The sequence below is a fragment of the Ctenopharyngodon idella genome, chromosome 24, assembly GCF_019924925.1.
Source record: "Ctenopharyngodon idella isolate HZGC_01 chromosome 24, HZGC01, whole genome shotgun sequence".
NCBI lineage: Eukaryota > Metazoa > Chordata > Actinopteri > Cypriniformes > Xenocyprididae > Ctenopharyngodon > Ctenopharyngodon idella.
In genome coordinates, this window is record NC_067243.1 from 7290999 (window position 1) to 7310683 (window position 19685).

Consider the following 19685-nt stretch of genomic DNA (forward strand, 5'->3'; position numbering starts at 1 on the left):
TAAATTTAGTTGGACTGCTTTATGAGGCATTTCTGTGTTTTTATTTTTTATTTGATTTGTCATCATTATTATGTTAATAATAATATTATTATTATTATTTTATGTTTTGTTTAGACACAAACAGAGAAGAAATAATTCAGTGAACAGATTTCTGTGAAGTGTTTTCACATCATTTAGAAAGTGTGCATTTTTACCGTTTCTTGCTGTTACTTTCTTTATAATGTTAATAAATGTTAATATTAATGTTAATTATGATACATAATTTATTAATTTTAATTTTCTTAAATTTATATTTTTGATTTTAATGTTTTTATATATAGTATACATAAATTAGTATACATGAATGTTTATACATGGCTCAATTTGAGCGTGACGGCGCTTCTGCACTTTAATTAATATTCATGAGCCAAATCTCCGCCTCAGTTTAAATACCACAGAGTTTAACGGTCTTCTGACTGATGCTGCAGCGGCGTTTCAACGACTAACAGAAATCAGCTCCTCTCTTCCCCAAACATTTGGTCGAGTTAGAGACTCTCAGAAACATTTACTCATTAAATGAGTCTTCTGTTAAGATTTAAAACAAATATAAAAGCTGTAGGTAACTTTTGAAGACGATCATCTTGTCATTTCGTCTAACGGAGGGTGAAGATGGTGAAGTACGGTCTTTTGTCTAAGAACAATGAGCCAGGTATGAATTAACCTGTTTACTGTTAATAACTTAAAACTTTTGTAATATGAAGGAGAACATAGTGTTTTAACAGAAGGAAGTCCGGACAATAAGTCTTCCGTTCCCCTTTTTTCTTAAACTCAGAAATTTGAATTGTATACGTTAGACGTTGTAGTTTTTACGATAATGTGAGTCTTCTGCTGTATTTGTGTTGTTGTTGTGTTGGTTTGTGTGACTCAGTGCCTCTGAAGAGCATCTCAGTGGAGGTTCGGGTTCAGGATCATGTAGCCACAGTCTCCTCCACTCTGCAGTATGTGAATGAGGAAGAGCGCCCCCTGGAGGCCTTGTTCGTCTTCCCTCTGCCTGCTGATGCTGCTGTCTGCCACTTCAGTGCCAAGATCGGAGAGAAGGAGATTGTGGCAGAGGTCCAAGACAAACAGAGCGTGAGTCCAAATACAAAACCTGCAGGATGCTGATTAGCATATACATAATACACATCACCATGTAACAAAATTGTGTCTCACAGGCGAGGGATCGTTATGATGATGCTGTGAGTTCGGGTCAGCAGGCGTTTCTGTTGGAAGAGAGCGCAGAGAGTCCTGATGTGTTCAGACTGAGTGTCGGGTGTCTGTCGCCGGGTCAGAACGCTGCCGTCACCATCATCTACGTCACCGAGCTCGCTGTGCAGGCCGACCACTCACTGCGCTTCTGTCTGCCGGCTGTACTCAACCCCCGATACACACCAGCAGGTACTACAGCAGCTGCTGACACACACTTTATTAGTGGAGAGAAGCTGATTCTAACACACTCTGTGTGTGTGTGTGTGTGTGTGTGTGTGTGTCAGGTTCAGCTGCTGGTATAGTCTCAGAGATTTCATCAGGATGTGGATCTGTTCCCTACACGCTGACTCTCAGTGTCCATGTGAGCTCTCCAAAGCCCATCTCCAAACTAGAGTCCAGCTGCACTCTGGATCCTCTAGTGTTCCTCCACTCTGATCACACTCAGGCGACGGTACTGTGTGTCTTCATGTGTTTATCTGGGTGTGTGAGCACAGCAGTTTTATTCATGTGTTTTTATGTGTGTAGGTGAATCTGAGTCCTGGTCACATGTTTGATAAGGACGTTGAGCTGTTTGTGTACTATCAGGATACCCATCAGCCCTCTGCTATAGTGGAGGCAGGAGTGAACACTGCCCCATCAGGTATGACCTGCAGCTCACAGGGATTATGGGATTGAGTGATCAAGCTGTCACTGACTCTCTCTCTATTTCAGGCTCTCTGATGAGGGACCCAGTGGTCATGATAAGTTTGTACCCAGAGTTCCCAGAGGAAGTGATGTCACTGGCAACACAAGGAGAGTTTGTTTTTGTGATTGACAGATCAGGCAGTATGAGCAACACACGGATAGAAAGTGCAAAGGTAACATTTAAGATTCAAAACAGAATTTGTTTAGGTCAGAATATGGATTTATAATGGGTTTTGAATTTATGTATTGGAAATTGATCATGTTGAGTTTCAGTATCTGTCCATGTCTCTCTATAGGACACTCTGCTGTTACTGTTGAAGAGTCTGCCCATGGGATGCTACTTCAATATCTATGGATTTGGCTCTCGTTTTGAGTCCTTTTACCCGTTAGTAACTGGATCTTCATTCATAGATATTCATTCGGGCTGGGTGATGTAGACTAAAAATAGTTGTGGCCTAATGGTTAGAGAGTTGGACTTCTAACCCGAAGGTTGCAGGTTTGAGTCTCAGTACTGACAGGAAATGTTGGTATGGGGGTGAATGAACAATACTCTTTTCCACTCTCATTACCCACAACTGAGGTGCCCTTGAGCAAGACACCTATCCCCGGCGCTGCAGCAAAAACGACTGCTCCGTGTGTGTGTGTGTGTGTGTGTGCGCGTGTGTGTGTGTGTGTGTTCACTACTCACTGCTATGAGTGTGGATGGGTGAAATGCAGACCACAAATTCCCAGTATGGGACGGGGGGAGTCTTCTTTTTATCTGAAAGTGAACTAATCCTTTAAATACATATCTGTATTTATAGGCTGAATGGCGATATACAATATATAGCTCGGTATTTTCTACAAAGTGGGCTGAATGTTGAGTTATTATTTTTCATAAGAAACACAATGGGTAAATGAAGCTTGTTAAGCGCTTTGTCTCATAATTGTCTCGAATTGAAGACTGTGAAAACAAATATAGGGAATGTATCTATGTAGTCTTGCCTGTGAAGGAATCAGGTTCAAAAGTCTTTAATAATATACACTGAAAATAATCCAAATTGGGCAGGCAAACGAAACGCAACCATAACATAGACGAGACCGGACCACTAAGGGTCTGTTTACACAACTGCATTTTCAACTAAAAACGGAAAACGTTTTGGTGACAACTGAAAATGACAACGGAGTTTTGGTGGCCTGAAAAAGCAAACTTTTAAAAAACGGTTTTCAAAGTGCAAGTTTTTGAAAACGATATTGTTGTCATCTTCGTGTAAACTGCAAAAACGAGAATCTGTGAAAACAGTTTTGGCATGCACATGCGTGTTTAGTCTATCCAGCTTATTTTTCAATGCGGAAGTAAGTTGTTTTCTGCGAATATTTGCGGATCCGTGTGAACGGGGATAGTTTTGATAATGTTATCATCGGTACAAAGAAAAAACGTTTCTGTTTCAGTACATCGTTGTTATGTAAATGTACCCTAAGAACAGAAACACAAGAGTCAAACAAGGTAATTAATCACACAGCTGAACAGAATGCCGATTCAAATTAACATCTATGACAACAAACTAAACAAGGGAAGACTGCAAACTGAAATCAAAATCCATGTGATGAGTGTGTGTGACATATTTTATCAAAACGAACATTTTATCAAAAAATATATTTTATTTACAATTACTGTCCTAATTGCGCTCTGCCTGTTTGAAGTCTGTGAAGTCTTCTCAAACAGCACACATATCTGTCAGAACACGTGACTGGACGAGTCGTGTTAAACTGCAGTGTATGATTATGAGTTTGTTTGAAGCACTTAAAATTAAGCATGTTTAGGAAAATGATGTTGCACTTTCAGATGCGCTTGCAACATGAAATGACTGTATAGCAATATAAATGGTATTGTCTTAAAAATAATGATATACTGTATCTCACAAAGTTGCTACACTGCCCTGCCCTAATATTCAGTTTTGAAATGTGTCAGAGGAGTTTAGGAGATGTTTTTCTTTGTCTTTGCAGTAAGAGTGTCGAGTACAATCAGGACACAATGGATCAGGCTCTGAAGAGAGTGAAGGAAATGCAAGCAGACATGGGAGGCACAGAAATTTTACAGCCTCTAAAACACATCTACAGTCAGCCCTGTTACCCCGACCACCCCAGACAGGTACAACAACACCTCAACATGCACCTGAACGACACACTGCATTTGTTCACTGATGTGAGTAGAGGTTCATGGGACAGATCTTAGCTGAAGATTTTAAACTCAGATATTTTTCTTTATTTCAGCTGTTCATCTTCACTGATGGTGAGGTGGGAAACACTAAAGAGGTGCTGGACCTGGTGAAACATCATGTTCACTCTCACAGGTAAAGGTCTGCTGGGTTTGATCTTCCCATCATTCATATCTTCATCACTTACACTAACAGAGTTTATTGTGTGTTCAGGTGTTTCTCATTCGGGATTGGTGAGGGTGCAAGTACCGCCCTCATCACAGGAATGGCCAGGGAGGGATCTGGTCACGCTCAGTTCATCACAGACACCGACCGCATGCAGCCCAAAGTAAAGCTCTCCACTGGATTTCACAGGCACAAATGTTTCCTAGTCAAATGTCTCAATGGTTTCTCTTTCTCTTCAAACTATATCAGGTGATGCAGTCCCTCAGGTTTGCGCTGCAGCCCGCTGTGGTTAATATCTCTGTGGATTGGACCCTTCCAGATGGCATTACTGTTGACACACTGTCTGCACCCGTAAATGTGATCTTCCAGGGTCAAAGGTCACTCATTTATGCCCAACTTAAAGGAGAGGTGAGATGATGTAGCATGTGTTTCTTTAATGAGAATAAGAGTGTCTCTCATTTGTTTAGATGATAAAAATTCCCCTCTTTTATAGAGTTCAGGAGGCTCTGAGGGAACAGTGACAGTCAAATACAGTCTTAAAGATCAACCAGTAACAAACCAGCTCCACTTCTGCCTCAAACCAACTGAGGAAACAGGGTAACACACACAAACACACATAGAAACACACTGAATTAGAGTGACATCAGCTGCTCTTCTAATCCAACAAATTTCCTCAAATGTTGTTGCAGGTTGGCCGTCCACCGGCTGGCAGCTCGTACCCTGATCCGTTCTCTGGAGCAGAAAGAAAGGGATGGTGGTGCAAAGAGCATCAGGAGCAGGATAGTGGAGCTCAGTGTTCAGGCAGGAGTGAGCAGTGTTCATACAGCCTTCATTGCCATTAATAAAGACAGCAGACAGACTGTGAAAGGACCCCTGCTGCAGAGAAGAGTGCCGACACACGGTTAGTGCAAGGATTGTGTGTGTTCAGGTCTGTGTTTTGTTGTGTTTGACCACAAGGATTTCGAATGGTTTTCTTGTCACTTCACAGTTTAATACATTTGACGTGTTGATTTGACCTCATCAAGATCAGATGCACTGATTAAGATCAGAAATTCTGTTTTAGGGAGGATGTGGTCAGTGGTTCTTTTCAATCTGTGTTGGTTCTGTGAGAATGTGTTTGTGTTGTTTTCTAAGACGATCATCACAACATTCTACTAACATCCAATTTAGTAACAACAACTGAAAATGACTAAATGATAAAAGCAGCTCTAATGTCACTGATTGGATTACATGTGTTCATTGACGAACAAAGCAGTTCAAAAGCAATTAAAGGGTATCTGCCTTTAGCTTTATACTAAAAATCAGTTTGAGCCAAATATGTCCATATCAGTCCGTCCCTATTCCAAAGCTTTTCTTGTTTGTTAGTTCTTTTGGGTGCATCTGTTCTTGGCTGTTTGTCCAGATCTGAATATGTTTTTTCTGTCTGTAGCCAGACGATGTGCAGCACCGATCCTTGGGTCACTGCCAGGTAAATGCACCTCAGTCTAATAGTTTTGTGAAATAGTGAAGTGTGAAATGTTTGAAATTATTGTTTTGAAAAAAAAAATAATAATTAACTGTGAAAACTAACTGTGCTAGGACACAAGATTTAAAATAAGTATCTGTTGTGCCCAGAATGTGTCTGTAAAGTTTCAGCTCAAAATACCCCACATAATTTTTTATAGCAATTTAGTAGCAACAACTGAAAATGACAAAATGATAAAAGCAGCTCTAATGTCACTATATTTGAATTGTGGTTATTGATGAACAAAAAAAAATCAAAAGCAAGATAAAGGGTCTATACTATACTAAAAGTTTATACTAAAATCAGTTTGAGCCAAAGATGTCCATATCAATCCAAAGCTTTTCTTGTTTGTTAGTTCTTTTGGATGTGTCTGCTCTTGACTTTCTCCAGATCTGAATCTGTTCTGACTTTTGGTTTTCTCTCTCTGTAGCAACACAATCTGTTCAGTCACCGGCCTTTGGAAGCCTTAATTCATCACGAGGTAAATGCACCTCAGTATATGTTTTATGACATATTACAAAACTGGTACATTTAATCATTGGTTGACAAGCCTCATCGGTTCTAACAAAGTGAATCAAACAACTTGTGTATCTTTTTATATGGGGGTGTGATGGAATATGCATTCTGTGACAAAATTCAATAGCAGACTGGTCAGCCTTTTAAGTTTATGCAAAAAAAAAAAATTCAAACAAAAATATCCATATCAATCCATCCCTATTTCAAAGCTTTTCTTGTTTGTTAGTTCCTTTGGATGTGTCTGTTCGTGACTGTTTCTCCAGATCTCAGTCTGTTCTGACCTTTGGTTTTCTGTCTGTAGCTGCTCTAAATTTTCAGCTACAGTCCTCACTAAACCACACAATTACTGAGAGCTCAGAATGAGTAAGGGGTCGTTCACACAGGAAATGCGCTTGTGTTTAAAGACAACTAGATGAACCGCAGCAGAATGGAACAGAAATTAAGGGTCTCAAGCATTTTCCAAAGCTGAACTACTTTCAGCTTCAACATCTTAAAGCCACAACACTCAGGGTGCAAGACACTGAAAAACAGTGAGACGCCACACAGTAGCCAAAGACAACAAAACAGTGTGACCAGTGTAGTCTGATTCCTGAATCAATGACTCTTATGAACTGATTCTTTTTAGTGAATCAAACTCATACAGCATACAACTAACTGTTACTTAAATCAGTGTCCCTGTTCATATGACATTGTTCTTCTTCAATGTTCTTCAAACGAAACATACAGTTAATTCAAAGCAGAGGCTGTCAGCAACATGTCTTGTAATGCAGCACTTGAATCCTGCTAACATGACCAATTCAGTAATGCTGGTATCGGTCCAAATAAATCCATCCCTATTCCAAAGCTTTTCTTGTTTGTTAGTTCTTTTGTATGTGTTTGTTCTTAGCTATTTCTCCATATCTAAATCTGTTCTCTGTTCTTTGCCTCTAGTCCCACGACTTACTTCAAAAAAGACCACTTTTTCAGTGCCAGGTAAATGCACCTCAGTCTAATAGTTTTGTGAAATAGTGGAGTGTGAAATATTTGAAGAAGTTATTGTTTTCATGCCATATTACGAAACCACCAAACCACATTTACAGAGAACTGTGTAATGGGATGTGGGGGTGATTTCTGTGAATCTGAGTGACCTTTGGTTTTTCTGCCTGTAGTTCGACTACTTGGTTCGACAGCTATCCCTATTTCACAGCAAGGTAAATACACCTCAGTCTAATAGTTTTCTGAAATGATGAAGGATGAAATGTTTGAAGAAATTATTGTTGTTTTCATACCATATTACAAAACGTACTCGGTTACTAATGTAAAATCGGTTCCCTGAGATACGGAACGAGTACTGCGTATGGGGAAAGGTCTCCTTTTTCTCCGTTACTGAAGCCTTTTTCAATAACGCAGTGTAACTGCATCCTCATTGGTTCACTCATAGAAAGTTGTTGAACCAATGACGGCGCGGCATAGCTGTGCGGCCTATGGCGACAAAGCGCGTGAAGAAGCCCGCCAAAATGGGCGGGGCTTACGGCTATATAAGCAGGCATTTCGCCATAGGATTTCAGGTCATACGACTGAAGCGACGACACTGAAGCCGCAGCCTCGTGGCACGGCATGTAACGCAGTACTCGTTCCGTATCTCAGGGAACCGAGGTTACGTTAGTAACCGAGTACGTTCCCTTTCGATACTTCACTCGTACTGCGTATGGGGAACGAATATAACCGCGCCGTGCCACGGCAGGGAACGACTGAAGTAACATGGACACCGCAAGGGAACCAGCAGACAAGTGAGAGGGCCGGAGCCGTCGAACCCAAGTGTTACACTTGCAAAAGGGGAGCTAACTCCCGAAGTGGCATGAGGCGGAGCCCTAACTCCTATAGGGCAGTTCAGGCCCATAGAGGAGTAGGAAAGAGCAATAGCGTCGACTATCCAACGCAAAAGACGTTGCTTTGAGACCGAAGACCCTTTGGTGCGGCTGCCAAAGCAGATAAAGAGCGATTGGATTGCTGGAAAGGCTGTGATCGCTCGACATAGGTCCTCAATGCCCTGACAGGGCAGAGTAATTCCAGCTCTCGCTCGTCCGACGAGGGAGGAAGCGCTGAGAGGGAAATGACCTGTGCTCTGAATGGAGTCGAGAGCACCTTAGGAACGTAGCCATGCTTAGGTTTCAGAACGACTTTGGAGTCTAATAAACTGCTCTATTTAGATGCGCCGGATGGCGGCAGGAGATGCGCTGAGAGGCGACCGGAAGCGGGAAGCGGGCGGCTCGAGAGCGGCGCTCGAGGTGGCAGTCTGCGAGGGCGCCGGCGCTGTCTTCGTCCGGCGAGCTCAGCTCAGTCCGCTGCGGGAGCCTCTTCGACGGCGGCGAGAGCTTGTTCAGGCGAGAGCTTCTTCGAAGGCTTCAGCTCGGAGATCAGCGAAGAGATGCGTTGTTGTCGCTAAAGGAGATAGAACTGAAATCCTATGGCGAAATGCCTGCTTATATAGCCGTAAGCCCCGCCCCTTTTGGCGGGCTTCTTCGCGCACTTTGTCGCCATAGGCCGCGCAGCTATGCCGTGCCGTCATTGGTTCAACAACTTTCTATGAGTGAACCAATGACGATGCAGTTACACTGCGTTATTGAAAAAGGCTTCAGTAACGGGGAAAAAGGAGACCTTTCTCCATACGCAGTACGAGTGAAGTATCGAAAGGGAACCACATTTACGGAGAACTGCATAATGGAATGAGGGGGTGATTTCAAACACAGTTAGTCACTTGCCGCCACCTACTGCTGTAATGATGTAACCAGCAGAAAGATTCGTAGAAATGTTAAAGGTGGGATAAGTAGATTTTCAAAAACGCTGTTGGACATTGTTGATATTTGAAATCAACCCAAACAAACCTCTCTTCATTGCTCCGCCTCCAAAACTCACTTTCCAATCCTAACCACCCAGTCGGTCTCAAACCCCGGCCCGATCGCTGCTGGCAGGCGAGGCAAATGCACTATCAATGACACTAAACACGGCATTCTCTAGCGGTTGTCATTGTGCAGTGGTTGCACTAGCTGTATTGCTGTCACTGTTACACACGCAGTGCGAGAGTGGATGTCTGTTTATCACAGCTGATGCACAAAAAAATGCTTCACGAAAAATAAAGTGCAGATGGTGAACGAACAACAAGGAAGCAAAAAAATACAAACACAAGAGTAAATACAAACAGCACAGCAGCTCCAGACACTCATGACACACAAACCCAGCATTACTCACATGTGAAGCGGGATCAAAGCATCCTCCGCGTCTGTTTTCAGGCCTTCCGCTTAGCTCTGTCCAGCGCTGGAAAGCTTTTCTAATATAAACGCGGTCCAAAAGCGCTTGCCCAGTCATACATCTTCATTCCAGTGATCTTCTTTTGAGCTGTTTTGTATTGTGTCTTATCTCTCTTTCTGCAGTTTTTTTCTTTCTTCAAATCTCTCTTTTACTCTTTCTCTCTCCTCGACTGTCATACACCCCATAATGCTGATTGGTTACACATTTGTTGTTGGTGTCAGCCCGACTAACTTCCAAACAATGTTTTTCAAAATCGATGTACCCCACCTTTAATATGAGCACAAGTAGAGAACTACACCTTTACATGTTAGATTGCTCGAGAAAGACAAATCTTTCTCGAGCAAGTCCTGTGCAGCGCTGCCGATGACTTCTGTCACCCGAACGAAGCATTGATGGGCGTCTCTTGCTCTCTCGCTCTGGTCGATGTGTGCGCGCTCTTCCTGGAGAAGTGCCCATACAACGAATTCCACCCTTTATGATGTCATACAGGGCCTACTCGAAAAAACTTTCTGAAACTTGCATAATGGCACATTGACTTACAGTATTCTATGCAGGATCTGAATGTCAACTTTGGAAAAAATAGGAGAATAACCAAAATTGACAGTCATGTATTTGTATATATATTTATAGGTGAATTCAGGTTGATTAGGACATTTTTTCCCAGTCATCTCAGTGACAAAAAGTGCCCCAATCAACCTGAATTCACTCTATACTTGTAAATTGTTCTTATTTCCTAATATCTGATTGTGCTGGCATAACTTTCTCATTCTCAGAATTTTATGATGACATTGCTGCGAGTGATGCTCCGCAATGGCCACCAGTGAAGGGTAAATTTATCAAACATACACACAAGGCCCTTTTACAAACATTGTGATGTACAACTTTATCTAGGTTCACAGAGGATTTGTCTCTCTCTCACTTTGATCTGAGATTACTAAACAAATATGTTTCATTTGCTTTATGTCATTTGCAATATTTGAAGAAATTGTTGTTTTTATGCCATATTACAAAACCACTGAACCACATTTATGTAATGGGATGCGGGGTGATTTCAGACACATTTAGTCACTTGCCGCCACCTACTGGTGTAATGATGTAACCGACAGAAGTGCACTATTCTATGCCGTTTTGTAGTATAAGTAGTGTTCACACTGAAAATTCCAAAAAGAAAAAGTACACTTTAAATACCCAGTGCACTTAATTAACAGAAAAAACAAAGTGTGGAATGTTGCACACTTCATGCACTCAACTGTCACAGCTTTAATTATGTAGCAGAGGGGGAGGGGCTATCAGACTCTGATGTAAAATGACAAAATAACCTTATAAAATTCACACACTACACAGATGAGTACATAGTGCATAAGTACTTAGTGTATACAGTAAGTGCATAGTGTATAATGCAACATTTGGGATGCAACTATAGAAATGTTAAAGGCACCATATGTAAGTTTTCGCCACCAGAGGTCGCATTTTTAAAACAATAAAGGCGAAGCTTGATGACGCTGTGAAGGAGAGTGGAACAATGGGAAATGTGGTTTTCACCATGCAGAGAAGTATGGAATTCACAAATCACGTTCACAGATGAGGCAATGAATTAGTTTTTGTATTATCTGTACGTTTGATCACACTATTTAAGTTGCTATATTAGCCCCTTACTGATATGTGACTATTCGTCAAATGATTTGGTGGGTTAATGCTGCGGAGGATGAGCTGACCAATCAGAAACCAGCACAGGTGAGAGATGTGATGAAATAATAACACAGTGATGATTGTGTCCAGTAACAAATGGATGGATGATGGTTTGTACACAGGTGGATGGGTCAGTATGGGCCACTCTCCTGGCTCTGATCTGGTTATACGGCTGTAAAATAGACCAGCAGGTCGAGTGGCAGTTTGTGGCCATGAAGGCAGCGTCAGAAGACCCAGAGAAGTGCCCATACAACGAATTCCACCCTTTATGATGTCATACAGGGCCTACTCGAAAAAAACTTTCTGAAACTTGTACGAACCCTGATGGAGTGTATTTGCCACAGAAATACTCCATCATACGTCCAACTCGTTTTTTGAAACTTTGGCCATGTTTAGCAAGAGAATCCAACTCTTTAATAGTGTAAATAAGTCAGAATGCATGAAATAGAATATAAACCGTTGATGCTACAAATAAGTGAATTTCATGCAGTGAATTTTCATTTATTAAATTGCTGATTCTTTGCACAATTGCATAATGGCACATTGACTTACAGTATTCTATGCAGGATCTGAATGTCAACTTTGGAAAAAATTGGAGAATAACCAAAATTGACAGTCATGTATTTGTATATATATTTATAGGTGAATTCAGGTTGATTAGGACACTTTTCCCAGTCATCTCAGTGACAAAAAGTGCCCCAATCAACCTGAATTCACTCTATACTTGTAAATTGTTCTTATTTCCTAATATCTGATTGTGCTGGCATAACTTTCTCATTCTCAGAATTTTATGATGACATTGCTGCGAGTGATGCTCCGCAATGGCCACCAGTGAAGGGTAAATTTATCAAACATACACACAAGGCCCTTTTACAAACACTGTGATGTACAACTTTATCTAGGTTCACAGAGGATTTGTCTCTCTCTCACTTTGATCTGAGATTACTAAACAAATATGTTTCATTTGCTTTACGTCATTTGCAATATTTGAAGAAATTGTTGTTTTTAATTTCATTGCCAGAGTTGGTCACCAGACTTGATAAAGAGTATTACTGAAGTACAAACAAAGAGTGGGGGTTTCTGTCAAGTCCAAGTTTGTCGCGAATCGCGAAAACGCTACCCCGATACTGATCCTTGTTTTATTTCTCCATTTGCCCCAAAGCTTGCTTGCCTCAGTTGCTTTATGTTTACATTTTTTTTTTTTTTCTGTACACGCCAGTGAATAGTCGTGATCCATGATGACTGAACGACACAGCAGCGGTGTGCTAGATGCTGTATAACCAACTCTTCCACATTTGTCCACATTAGTTGCCATGGTTTCTACATGAGGAAGCTGAGGATAATGCGGATATTATGTCATTGACCTGTTGGTGTGTGTGTGTGTGTGTGTGTTCAGCCACTCCTGGTCCCCAGAAGGACCCGTTACTCCAGCTGGTTTCTCTCCAGAAGGCGTCAGGCTGCTGGGAGCTGGACGCCACACTGGCGGATGTGTTTGGGAAGACGGAGGATGAGCTGACCAATCAGAAACCAGCACAGGTGAGAGATGTGATGAAATAATAACACAGCGATGATTGTGTCCAGTGTCCAGTAACAAATGCAGTGGATGATGGTTTGTACACAGGTGGATGGGTCAGTATGGGCCACTCTCCTGGCTCTGATCTGGTTATACGGCTGTAAAATAGACCAGCAGGTCGAGTGGCAGTTTGTGGCCATGAAGGCAGCGTCATGGATCGGCTCTCAGAAAGGTGGGATCTCCATTCCAGAACACATTCATTCAGATATCTTCAGTTCTTTGACACACACTGATGATTTGAGTGTGTGTGTGTTTCAGTGGGCGATCTGTCTCAGTGTGTGAGTGTGGGTAATGTCCTGCTCCGATGTCAGGTGACCAAAGCGACTCTGGGAATCTGAAGACGTCTGTGTTTCTACTTCCTGTGCCGTCAGAAGAACTGTTGCTGTTTCATTTTCTGTAACTGAACTCTGCTTCGTGTTTTATTAACATTTAGGCCATTTTATTAGCTTACCAAATTGTAACTGTATGTGACCTGTGGCATTATTTTTGAGTCACTCTGACCTAGAAACGCATTTTGAGTTTTATGACATATGACGTATTTTTGTAGGCCAAAACCCTGAAGGACTTTGAATGGGTTGAAGGACCCCAGTGGGTCTTTGAATGGGTTTTTGGTTAAATGCCGAACTGGTAAACTCATCTAGTCACTAGTCCGCTTTCACAGCATTGTTGTGTTTATAATCACATTATCATATGTAATTATAATTTTAACTTAAATTTTTAGGGAAAATATTTTTAAACAAAGACTGGACGAGTTGTCAGAAGCTTAGTGATGGTGACGTTAAAGTCATGTGACCATGGTGTAGTTCGTTTATAGCCTACCTTTAGCTTTTTACTTCTGCCGATTGTATTTACACTTTAAGATTCATAAAGTTGTGAAGATTATCACAATGAACAAAACATTAAGAATCATGAGCTTTTGTTAGTCACAGACCATATTTTCTGAAATAATTCAAAAGCCAATAGAAAAATGCTATCGGGTTTTTGAGGAGGGAATCAGGATTTAGGGGGGTAATAATCTGGTGTGGGTGGGGGGTTAGAATTGGGCACAAACAGGTGTACCTTGTTCTGAAATATTTGGTGGCACTGGGCGGAGCATACATGAATATTCATGAGACTCCTGTTTAATGCTAAAGTGAAAATATTAGTACATGTTCTCTGGATTTCAACAAAGTAATTGTTTCAGCACTGAATGGAGTTAAGCTTAGAGTGCAATTGTTTATCTATGCATGTTGTGTTGAAGGGATAGTTTGCCCAAAAATGAAAATTCTGTCATCATTTACTCACTCTCAAGTCGTTCCATAAAAAGAATGTCTTTGTTCTGCTGAACACAAAAGAAGATATTTGGAAGAATGTTTGTAATCAAGCAGATCTTGCCCCCCATTGACTACCATAGTAGGAAAAAAAATACTATGGTAGTCAATGGGGGGTGAGATCTGCTTGATTACAAACATTCTTCCAAATATCTTCCTTTGTGTTCAGCAGAACAAAGAAATTCATACAAGTTTGGAACAAATTGAGGGAGAGAAAATGATGACAGGATTGTAATTTTTAGGTGAACTATCCCTTTAACAGTGATTTGCCATAATTAGCCTAAATGAGCCTACTGCTTTTAAGTATTTTGTTATATTCTTCTGTTTTGCCTTTAAAAGTATGTTGTTTGATTACGTTTCCTAAATGTATAGGTTTGTATATGGTGGCCGAGGCCTAATAAAAAATTGTGTGAAGATAAAATCTTTCTCACTGCATTAAAAGTGTATTGTGAGAAATAAAGAATAATATAACGACCCTCAGGTAGGCTGTTAATAACATTTTAACTGCTTAAGGTATTTCATGGACAAAAAGTGTCCAGGGTGCCACATGACAGGACCTCAACCTACAATCAGATGGTATTTCATGGGTATATAGAAGCTGTTTGTAATGGATGTAGCTGTTATAAGTCTATACAGTACATGTACTACTGTACCATATTACATTATGTTCCTGAAATCCACTCTGAATCCTCCTTTGCTGGGATCAGGATGGTAGTCTACCACAATCCAACAAAACATTTTTGAACAGCTCTTTATAATAGTCTTGAATCAAACTTGCGCCTCCGTGTAATCGTGCACGTCGCTTCTGAGCACAGCCCAGTTAATGTTCATGAGGCATGATTTCAAGATCCTCTATTCTTGGACGTCTGATTAATTCCGCCGCGTTGATTCAGCTACTTTGGGAAATCATCCCACCCACAGACTGGAAAAAAAAGATCCCACCCCTTCCCTAAATATTTTGCCGCATTAGAAACGTTCGAAAACAGCGATTTACTGATTAAATAAGTCGGTCTGTGAAGATTTGAAGCTGATTTAAAGGCAGTAGCTTCGGTGTTTTAGTTTCACTTTCGATTTGAAGTAAAATCGTAATTTCGTCTAACGGAGCGTCAGAATGGTGAACTGCGGTCTTGTGACTGAGAAAAATGAGCCAGGTATGAATTCTTTGTTTACTGTTACTGTTACCTGTTTCTTAAATTAAAACGTTTTTAATATGCGGGCGAGCTGAGATTTTTTCATTCAGGGAAGTTTTTTCGCGAGGGTTTTCTCTCAGTATACTATCTCAGTAGGCTATTTAACCGAATTTAGTATTTTTCTCTCAGAGGATAAGAAAAGTAGTTTTCAACGGTCAAATGGGTTAAGTTATCACATGCTCCGTTCTCCTTTATTTCATTATTGATGATGATGAAGTCTAATTACATCCTCTATATATCTGTCAAAGAGCAGTATTTGAAATTTATTAGTGTTGTAATTGAATTGTATTTGTGATGTTGTGATGTTGGTTTGTGTGACTCAGTGCCTCTGAAGAGCATCTCAGTGGAGGTTCGGGTTCAGGATCATGTAGCCACAGTCTCCTCCACTCTGCAGTATGTGAATGAGGAAGAGCGCCCCCTGGAGGCCTTGTTCGTCTTCCCTCTGCCTGCTGATGCTGCTGTCTGCCACTTCAGTGCCAAGATCGGAGAGAAGGAGATTGTGGCAGAGGTGCAAGAAAGAGAAACCGTGAGTCCAAATATAAATCTGCTGGAAGCTTATTTGCATATATTTTTACTGTGCATCATGTAACAAAATTGTGTCTTTCAGGCGAGGGATCGTTATGATGATGCTGTGAGTTCGGGTCAGCAGGCGTTTCTGTTGGAAGAGAGCGCAGAGAGTCCTGATGTGTTCAGACTGAGTGTCGGGTGTCTGTCGCCAGGTCAGAACGCTGCCGTCACCATCATCTACGTCACCGAGCTCGCTGTGCAGGCCGACCACTCGCTGCGCTTCTGTCTGCCGGCTGTACTCAACCCCCGATACACACCAGCAGGTACTACAGCAGCTGCTGACACACACTTTATTAGTGGAGAGAAGCTGATTCTAACACACTCTCTGTGTGTGTGTGTGTGTGTGTGTGTGTGTGTGTGTGTCAGGTTCAGCTGCTGGTATAGTCTCAGAGATTTCATCAGGATGTGGATCTGTTCCCTACACGCTGACTCTCAGTGTCCATGTGAGCTCTCCAAAGCCCATCTCCAAACTAGAGTCCAGCTGCACTCTGGATCCTCTAGTGTTCCTCCACTCTGATCACACTCAGGCGACGGTACTGTGTGTCTTCATGTGTTTATCTGGATGTGTGAGCACAGCAGTTTTATTCATGTGTTTTTATGTGTGTAGGTGAATCTGAGTCCTGGTCACATGTTTGATAAGGACGTTGAGCTGTTTGTGTACTATCAGGATACCCATCAGCCCTCTGCTATAGTGGAGGCAGGAGTGAACACTGCCCCATCAGGTATGACCTGCAGCTCACTGGGATTATGGGATTGAGTGATCAAGGTGTCACTGACTCTCTCTCTATTTCAGGCTCTCTGATGAGGGACCCAGTGGTCATGATAAGTTTGTACCCAGAGTTCCCAGAGGTAGTGATGTCACTGGCAACACAAGGAGAGTTTATTTTTGTGATGGACAGATCAGGCAGTATGGAGTGTATGATGCATCATGGGAAAGGAGCACAGACACGCATAGAAAGCGCAAAAGTAAGATTTAAGGATCAAAACAGCATTTATTTAAATGTGTTCAGATGAGACACATGTAAAGTCGTCATGAAACTCGGTTCACAATCAATTTTACTTCTATTTTGTGAAATTTCTTAGGGAAACAGGACATTTAATGAGGAAAAATAATGTAATCTGGGTCTGTATTTTATCCATTTGCATTTCATATCAGACTCCAGTCACAAGGTTGGAGGGAAGGGATTAAAAAGTAAGAAGGATTTGAAGAGCAAGCTATTATGTTTTGATGCAAGTTTAAAGAGACTAACCATGTTTTTCTTTGTGCACAATAAAATCAGGAATGTGCATTAAGAAAGTAATCATTTTGATCTCACGCTGACTTTCTGTCCATGTCTCTCTATAGGACACTCTGCTGTTACTGTTGAAGAGTCTGCCCATGGGATGCTACTTCAATATCTATGGATTTGGCTCTCGTTTTGAGTCCTTCTTCCCGTTAGTAACTAGATCTTCATTCATAGATATTCAGTTTTGAAATGTGTCAGAAGAGATGAGATGATTTTCTGTCTTTGCAGCAAGAGTGTCGAGTACAATCAGGACACAATGGATCAGGCTCTGAAGAGAGTGAAGGAAATGCAAGCAGACTTGGGCGGCACAGAGATTTTAGAGCCTCTAAAACACATCTACCGTCGGCCCTGTTACCCCGACCACCCCAGACAGGTACAACAACACCTCAACTACTCATTGACATTGGTGTTAAAGTATAAACAAGGCTTATGAATCAGATGTTTTTTCTCTCTTCAGCTGTTCATCTTCACTGATGGAGAGGTGGGAAACACTAAAGAGGTGCTGGACCTGGTGAAACATCATGTTCACTCTCACAGGTAAAGGTCTGCTGGGTTTGATCTTCCCATCATTCATATCTTCATCACTTACACTAACAGAGTATATTGTGTGTTCAGGTGTTTCTCATTCGGGATTGGTGAGGGTGCAAGTACCGCCCTCATCACAGGAATGGCCAGGGAGGGATCTGGTCACGCTCAGTTCATCACAGGCACCGACCGCATGCAGCCCAAAGTAAAGCTCTCCACTGGATTTCACAGGCACAAATGTTTCCTAGTCAAATGTCTCAATGGTTTCTCTTTCTCTTCAAACTATACCAGGTGATGCAGTCCCTCAGGTTTGCACTGCAGCCCGCTGTGGTTAATATCTCTGTGGATTGGACCCTTCCAGATGGCATTACTGTTGACACACTGTCTGCACCCGTAAATGTGCTCTTCCAGGGTCAAAGGTCACTTATTTACGCCCAACTTAAAGGAGAGGTGAGATGATGTAGCATGTGTTTCTTTAATGAGAGTAGGAGTGTCTCTCATTTGTTTAGATGATAAAAATTCCCCTCTTTTATAGAGTTCAGGAGGCTCTGAGGGAACAGTGACAGTCAAATACAGTCTTAAAGATCAACCAGTAACAAACCAGCTCCACTTCTGCCTCAAACCAACTGAGGAAACAGGGTAACACACACAAACACTGACAACAACAGCTCCAGTCCTGCTTTAGACCAATTCACCTCTAAATTGCTAAATTTACACGATAATATAATAATATAGATGCATAGTATACCAGGACCATATGAGTGATTTTTTTTATTTATTTATTTTTTTTGTGTGAAGCATGTGTGTCAACTAGTCCAATGCCGAGATGGAACGTCGTGGGCGGGTGATGTCACGACCAGGAAAGCATAAGAGCACTCCAGGAATGACTGACATTAGCTTCTGTGCCACAGGAAGCGATCTGTGTTCAAGTGTAGGAAGCCCGCAATGTGGCTTCTTCCACCCAGAAGCTATCCAGCTCCGAGGATTCGCCACCTCTTTCCCCAGCATATGAGGAGCTGGTGGAGGTGATAACTCGCGCTTTGTCTAAACTGAGCATTGTGGCCAGCCGAGAAACAGGGCGCTCATCTTAAAAGTAAACTGGACACCTCCACCACGGGGCCTTCCCTTTTTTCCTGATCCTCATAACGAGTTATCTAGATCATAGAATAAGCCATACTCGTCCTGACTTTTCAGCCCCCAAGTTCATGTATATTCAGATATAATGGGGTTGAAAGAGTATGGCTATGGGGCGATGCCTAGGGTTGAACAGACGCTTGTGAGTTATCTGCTCTGCATCGTCCCTGAAGGCCCCAGTGCAGCCCACTAAGCCACTAAGAATGTCATCAGGCTGGCATGTGTCTGCACTATGTCTATACTGCAGCCATACCAGGCTGACCTGCAGAGGGATTTTGATGATGGTGAGGAGGTAGGGCCAGAGGTGGTTTGAGAACTGCGTCGGGCCACAGAGCTGTCGGAGCAGTCTATGGCAGCTATGGTGGCTACTGAGAGGCATCTTTGGGTCAGTTTCTCTGGGATCAAAGAGAAAGACAAAGCCTTTTACCTTGATGCCCTGCTATCGCCCCCTGGCCTCTTCAGTGACACCATGAATACAGTTGTCGAGAAGTTCCAGGAGACTTAAAAGCAAGCAGAGAAAAACGCTACGCTTCCCTCGCCATTCTCCACCCTCTGGGGCTGCTGGACATGAGCAGCCCCAGCCTTCAAGCTCCTTGCACAGGGAAAGCAAAAAGAGAGTGTCGCATCTCGTGCTTCCCCACAAAAATCATAGGGACCAGTACTACACTCTCAGCTGAATCCTTCTAAGCAGAAGCCAGATCTAAGGACCATTCTTCTGGCGAAGAAGGCTTCGGCTCAAAAGAAGTCCTGACGCCACCAGCATCAGATTTCTGAGGGCAGCCCCCCATGCGGTGGGCTGATGTTCACCTCATTTAATGGTGCCCGCTGC

The 19685-nt window shown here is 42.1% G+C and overlaps 2 protein-coding genes across 4 annotated transcripts in view; both read left to right on the plus strand.

Annotated features, from left to right (window-relative positions):
* The first annotated feature begins 352 nt into the window (after positions 1–352).
* Positions 353–14167, plus strand: LOC127507389 (von Willebrand factor A domain-containing protein 5A-like). The gene is made up of 22 exons (XM_051884461.1): positions 353–688; positions 908–1110; positions 1194–1416; positions 1512–1678; positions 1753–1867; positions 1939–2084; positions 2208–2296; positions 3898–4042; positions 4165–4244; positions 4323–4437; positions 4524–4682; positions 4768–4871; positions 4964–5175; positions 5704–5742; positions 6209–6259; positions 7225–7266; positions 7443–7484; positions 10356–10409; positions 12056–12109; positions 12668–12807; positions 12893–13016; positions 13103–14167. Exons 1-22 carry the CDS (start codon positions 649–651, stop codon positions 13180–13182), a joined length of 2424 nt encoding a protein of 807 aa, XP_051740421.1. The 5' UTR covers positions 353–648; the 3' UTR covers positions 13183–14167.
* An 804-nt stretch (positions 14168–14971) lies between these two features.
* Positions 14972–19685, plus strand: part of LOC127507385 (von Willebrand factor A domain-containing protein 5A-like) — a 62830-nt gene continuing 58116 nt past the window's right edge. Inside the window, exons 1-12 of one of the 3 annotated variants that reach the window (XR_007928334.1) lie at positions 14972–15305; positions 15668–15870; positions 15952–16174; positions 16278–16444; positions 16519–16633; positions 16705–16877; positions 17257–17345; positions 17426–17570; positions 17655–17734; positions 17813–17927; positions 18014–18172; positions 18258–18361. Coding sequence is in view for 2 of the 3 variants with exons in the window: in XM_051884452.1 (XP_051740412.1) it covers positions 15266–15305; positions 15668–15870; positions 15952–16174; positions 16278–16444; positions 16519–16633; positions 16705–16877; positions 17257–17345; positions 17426–17570; positions 17655–17734; positions 17813–17927; positions 18014–18172; positions 18258–18361 (1613 nt within the window). In the remaining variant the exon portion in view is untranslated. The remainder of the gene's footprint in view (positions 15306–15667; positions 15871–15951; positions 16175–16277; positions 16445–16518; positions 16634–16704; positions 16878–17256; positions 17346–17425; positions 17571–17654; positions 17735–17812; positions 17928–18013; positions 18173–18257; positions 18362–19685) is intronic. The other 2 variants (XM_051884452.1, XM_051884450.1) reach the window with 2 other exon arrangements.